This window comes from Tasmannia lanceolata, unplaced genomic scaffold (genome assembly GCF_043159265.1).
Source record: "Tasmannia lanceolata isolate RefF3 unplaced genomic scaffold, GAP_Taslan_0.1 ptg000013l, whole genome shotgun sequence".
Taxonomy (NCBI): domain Eukaryota; kingdom Viridiplantae; phylum Streptophyta; class Magnoliopsida; order Canellales; family Winteraceae; genus Tasmannia; species Tasmannia lanceolata.
Window position 1 is genome coordinate 30,338,213 of NW_027518690.1, and position 6,114 is coordinate 30,344,326.

A 6,114-nucleotide genomic window follows, 5' to 3' on the forward strand; every position below is an offset into this window, starting at 1 on the left:
TCCATTCTCCATTTTGCGGAGTCTCTTTTTGCACTATTGAGTATTTCCCGGGGATTCCATTAATTATTTTCTAGTCTTGTTAATTCCTTTGTATCCTTCTATATTCTGGAATTTTCCTCGTTCTAAGTACAATTTTCAAAGAGGAATTCATTTTTCATGAAAATCAAGGAATGTGCATTACGCTAGTTGGATATGTATAAAAAGCAAGCAGGTCACGTTGGAAAAGGATTCATTTTCCAAAAAAGGAATTTGCCCGCATTGAATCTCTCATTTGTTTGAAAGCAAAGCAAGGCACGTTGGAAACTTTCTCCTTTATTAAAAGCAAGGAGACCACATTGGATTGGGGATGATGAAAAAAGGCAAGCATGTCCATCTTGAGAAGGGAAACAAATTAGCAAGATTTTTTTCTAGGTATGGTGGACTCCATTGGAAGAGGGGAAAGCTTTCTCGTCGCTGGGTAAAAAAAAAAAAAAAAGAGGTTGGCTCTGTTTTGGGAGGAGCAGCAGTTTTAAAAAGAAAAAAGGAAGAACCGCTCACTCCAGTTCTCTCCCTCTAATCTCTCTGTTATAAGGAGGACACCGAAAATACAGTGGCTCTGTTCTTTGGATCTCCACGAGAAAGCTTCTGCTTTGATCTCCCCCCTCATAGCCTCTGTCCCTTCCTCTCCCCTACCCATTGCCCTCTGTTCTTCCCATCTCCCCTCACGTTTTCATCTCCCCGCTCCATACTCTGTTTTATCCATCCACATCTGTTTTCATCAAGAGGAAGGAACGAACAAAAAAGAGAAAAATCGAACTCTTCCTCTGTTTTCTTCCTCTCCTCCATTCTACTCTCTGTGTTTCTCTCAACCCCATTAATCTCATCTCTCCATATCTCCCACTCTGCTTCTCTATTTTTCAACCCTCTCACGCTCTCTGTTTTTGGAACCTCCCTCTCGTCTCTCTCTAGTTGGAGATAGAACAAAAACAGGGTGTCTCTCCCTCGGTTTTTTTTTCTCTCTCTCCCTCACCACCACTCTGTTTATCTCTCACTCTCACCATCATTCTGTTTCTCTGCTTTTCTCTATCCATCTGTGTTTCCCTCTCTCTCTCTCTCTCTCTATATCTTTGTGTCTCTCTCTCTTCACCTCTTCATCTCTATCACTCTTAACATCCCTCTCTCCCTCATTCCCTCTCTGTTACTTTCCCTCACTCTATCTAAATCTCTCTCTCACTCTCTATCTGTATCCCTCTTTCTCTCTTTCTCTCTCTATTCCTTCCCATCTTTCTCATTCTCTCGAACTCCCTCTCTGTATTTTGTTTTTATTTTTGAACTCCCATCCTCTATCTCTCTCTCTATATCTCTCATTCTCTCTATCCCTCCCTCTCTTACTCTCACTCTCTCTCGGCCTCTCCCTCATTCTCCATCTATCTCTTTCTCTCGGCAGTAAAAAAAAAGAGAAAAAAGAAAAAAAACAAAGAAAAAGAAGGAAGCGGAGCGGATCGAGCGACAGCGGGATTTTTCGGATTTTTTGGCTCTCGGATTCGGCGAGGATCTCCATCGCAGGTTAGTACACTATTCTCAGATTTTTCTCGGATGATTTGGTATTTTTCTAGATTTTTGCATGATTTTTAAACATTTAATTGAATTTAATTGAATATTAAATGTGTGTGCTTAAAATCATGATCTGCATGAGCGTTTCAAATCCGTTTCGTCTCGAAATTTAATACAACGATCTATCTAAATAGAGTAAAATAACTGTTGGATCGGATCGGACGTTGGATCAAAGGTTTTCGAAAATTTGAATGAAGAGTGGTATTTTATTTAAAATAATGGCTGAGTAATTACGAAATTCGAAAAAATAGCCATCTCAGGATGATCTATTTTTTGGAATTTTAAATTTTTTTTGTGTTCATCACATCAGAACAAGGTTGGAGGACGTTTTCCGGAATCGTAATTTTCTCGAAAATCGTGTTTTAAAAATAGAAAACTCTTCAAAAATATCTTTTCAACGAAGAAAAATAAAATATATACTAAACGAATTCCAAAATTAATGAAATTTCTTGAAAAACTAATATAATGCTGATACATTCTACCATGAAATTTTGAGAATTTTTGGATTTGGTTTGGTATATTATTTTATGCTTTCTTTGAAAATTATCAGATTTTGGGAGAATTTTTATAGACACCAGATCACAGATAAATTCCCGCAATTTTTACAGTAGTCTTATATTCCATATTTCTAGTTGCTGTAAAATTTTCAAGTGATTTGAATCTTTTTTCATATGGGATGTAGTGTTAATTCATAATCTGGTCTAAATATTGAAAAATCCGAAACTAATAGTAAATAGTTTCTAAAATTCATAAAAATCTCACAGCATGCTATATGTACTCATATCTTATTTCTGTAGAAATGTAATTGAATTTAGATTTCTATTTCTAGTAGTTTCTGTGTTATTTTTGCAATCTAATCAATTAATTGTTAAATCAAAATTAAATATGAGCTTAATGTAAAAATCTTTCAGTAAGCTACATTTCATCATATCTTGCTGCTGTAGAAGTTTCAACTCATTTTGAATTCGTTTGCAACAGTTTCACTTGTAAAATCACTCATATGTTTAAAATTGATAAAATTCATTGAAAATCCAAAATTAATTGAAAATCATCTAAAAATCTCTAAAGAACCTTAAATCTCTGTCACATATTAACTCCTTAATCCATTGAAACATAAATCTTAGGATCTTTAGATTTCCCTGGAAAAATGGCCAGTGCATCCATAATCGTATCCCTATTGCACTCGATCTTTGACAATTTGAATATTTAAGCTATAGCATGTTGTTGGCTCCGAGGTTACTGTCCACGGAAATCCTGAGATATGCCAGGCAATAAGATGCTATAACCTAAGCATTAAATTGCACAAGGAAAGAGCGCACGATTTCCTCCCTTGGATGCCATTCAAGGCCGAAATTGGTGAACCCTAGAACCGTTGGTAATCCTTGAATGTCCAGAAACCGAAAATCCTTGAAATCTGAAATTAATTAACTTCAAGAGTTTGAATCGATCTGTCTCGAGTCTTTCGGAACCATTGGATTATGGTTTCCGATATAAGAACCATTAGAGCCCAAATTAGGAACACTGGTGTCGTGTCTTGTCTTAAGTTTTAGGGAGTCCTAGGTTTTAGGGTGTCCTAGAGTTAGGAGTCCAGCCTCATCACGGACGTTTGCTATAGATAGCAACCGTGCCATAGGTCTAGTTACACTAGTCACCCAATCTTTCCCTAGGACAAGCCTAGTAAACTAGGATGTAGGCTAACCTGCATTAGTCTAAGGAACAATTTGCATTTAGATAGGATCATATAGCATCCTAGATAAAATCCTAAGATAATAAAATCCTCAACTTGAATTAAATAACTTCTCTTAAAATTGTTGAAACAGTCAATCCCGTCTAGGTCGGTGTCTTAGTTGAGTTAGGTATAAGTAGCTTAGCTTAGGTACACCGAACTACGTCGACTCTGATCACAGTGAGGCTTGGGTACGTAGGCAGCTTGGATGTCTGATGGCATACCAACCGCGAGTCGGCACTACAACAAATTGTGGTGTTTTGTATATTAATTTTCTTGTAAATGCTTAATCAAATCACTTAGGATTTTCCATGAAATTAAAATTTTAGGAGAACTTTCACTTAGATTGAATTCAAACAAATAAAGTAATCAAGATACACACTTAGGATCTACATTGAAATTAGATCATAGGATGCATGTCACATAGTTCGCACATTAACAGAGAGTTGAATGAGCCATTTAAAATAAATTTAAAAGAGTTAGCTTTTGGAATCGAAGACCGATTATCAGGCAGGAATGGTGCATGTGGTGGATAACTCCCCATACCTTCAATTCTCGTAACCAGGTAGCGAGTCTAGATTTTTGGTTAATTATGGGTCCTAGATCCCACATCTAGGTGGCAACTCTGTCATTCTCTTTTGTGTGGAATTCGGATTGCCTTAGTTATCCCAAGTTCACATAAAAGATGAATTAAAATCAATAATAAAAATGCACACGCCAATCGCGTGGGTACGAGAGACCAAGAGAGAGCGTGGCGGCTCGCGCCCCACCCCTCTCGCGGGATTGGGTCCCACAGATTCTTACCGGGCCTGAAAACTTCGTCGTAGACTAAGCTGTAAGATTCAGTTTTCGTGCATCTAACAACGAAGCAGAATACGAAGCTCTCATCACCGGAATGAACCTAGCGGTCCAGACTCGTGCCCAAAAGCTTTAGCCGTACTGTGATTCCCAACTGATTGTCAACCAAGTTCAAGGAACATATGAGGCCCACAACGAACGAATGATCAAATACCTAGCAAAAGTTTGCCGGCTAGCCAGTAAATTCAGAAGCTTGGAAGTCGTTAAGATCCCAAGAACGGAAAATACCAAAGCGGAAGTGCTTTCCAAATTAGCAGCCTCTGGTTATACCGCTCTTGGGAGCATACGCATGGAATTACTGAAGAAGTCCAGCATTGAAAATGAGGTCGTCGAAATAATGCAGGTGGACCACGAGCCATGTTGGTTGGATGAAATCATCAATTACTTGCTTGACGGAAAACTTCCTGAAGGAAAGAAAGAAGAACGCAAAGTAGTACAGAGAGCAGCAAGGTTTTCCCTTGATGGTGAGAACCTATACAAAAGGTCGTACACACTCCCCTACTTGAAATGCCTCTGGTCGGGTGATGCAGCATACACCTTCCAAGAAACGCACGAAGGAATTTGAGGGGAACACTTGGGGTGCAAGGCCCTGTGGGACCCGATCCCGCGAGAGGGGTGGTGGCGCGAGAGCCGCCACGCACTATCTCTTGGTCTCTCGTACCCACGCGATTGGCGTGTGCCTTTTATTATTAATTTTAATTCATCTTTTATGTGAACTTGGGATCACTAAGGCAATCCGAATTCCACACAAAAGAGACTGACAGAGTCGCCACCTAGATGTGGGATCTAGGACCCATAATTAACCAGAAATCTAGACTCGCTACCTGGTTACAAGAACGGAAGGTATGGGGATTTATCCACCACATGCACCATTCCTGCCCGATAATCGGTCTTCAATTCCAAAAGTTAACTCTTTTAAATTCATTTTTAATGGCTCATTCAACTCTCTGTTAATGTGCTATCTATGTGACATGCATCCTATGATCTAATTTCAATGTGAATCCTAAATGTGTATCTTGATTTCTTAATTGGTTTGGATTCAATCTAAGTGAAAGTTCTCCTAAAATTCTAATTTCATGGAAAATCCTAAGTGATTTGATTGTTTCAACAGTTTTAAAAGTGATTAGCCCGAGTCCTCAGATGATCTGGTATTCATCCAAAGAAGCCTACGTATCCCCGCCTCCACGAGAATCAAGGCAACGTAGTTCTTCGCGCCTATTCTAAGCTAGGATGCCTAAGACACCTAGACTTCTATCCTAGACTCGATCTAAAAGACCGAACCGGTTATTAAAGTTTCTTGTACGATTATTTAAATTTCAGTGAATTGTGGATTTTATGACACCCTATATGCCCTAACTAAATGCAGATTAGCCCTAAGCTAATGCAGGTGGTTCTTACAACCTATGTGTGACTAGGCTGTATTTCCTAAGGAAAACCAAGGGTGGACTAGCGTATCCTACTCTAGTCATCACTCGGCGATATGGATCGCCGACTGACCGGACGGAGGCGCTCCTATAACTCTAGGACAGACCCCTAACTCTAAAAACAAGCACACAACAAACAAACAATCAAACTACCTATCAAAAGAAAAACCCTAACTCTAAAACTCTCTATCTAGGAGAAACTCCTAACTCTAGAGGAAGATCTTTTGAAAATAAGATTTTAAAGGTTTTTGAAGAAAGTTTAAGATATTATTTACAAAAAAGGTTTGGCTGGACTTGGGATATAAATCCCAAGCTGCACTACGTACCTCGGAAGAGGATCAAGCCAACGTAGTTCGAAAACGAACTCTCAAACTACGCTTCTAAAAGAAACACTCACACTTCAGATTTTTTAAGGTTTTTTTATATTTTCAAATGTTTTTGATATTTTTAAAGTTTTCAAATGTTTTTGAGTTTTAAATTTCTAATGTTTTTGGATTTTAAAGCTTTTCCAAT

The 6,114-nt window shown here is 38.5% G+C and overlaps 1 protein-coding gene across 1 annotated transcript; it reads left to right on the top strand.

Moving 5' to 3' along the window:
* Positions 1-4,319: 4,319 nt before the first annotated feature.
* Positions 4,320-4,742, top strand: LOC143891152 (uncharacterized). Its single transcript, XM_077395791.1, has one exon. The coding sequence runs from the start codon at positions 4,320-4,322 to the stop codon at positions 4,740-4,742; it is 423 nt and encodes a 140-aa protein (XP_077251906.1).
* The last annotated feature ends 1,372 nt before the right edge of the window (positions 4,743-6,114 follow it).

Coding starts and splice junctions, on each gene's coding strand:
- LOC143891152 (XM_077395791.1), top strand. CDS start 4,320: ATGATCAAATACCTAGCAAAAGTTTGCCGGCTAGCCAGTAAATTCAGA.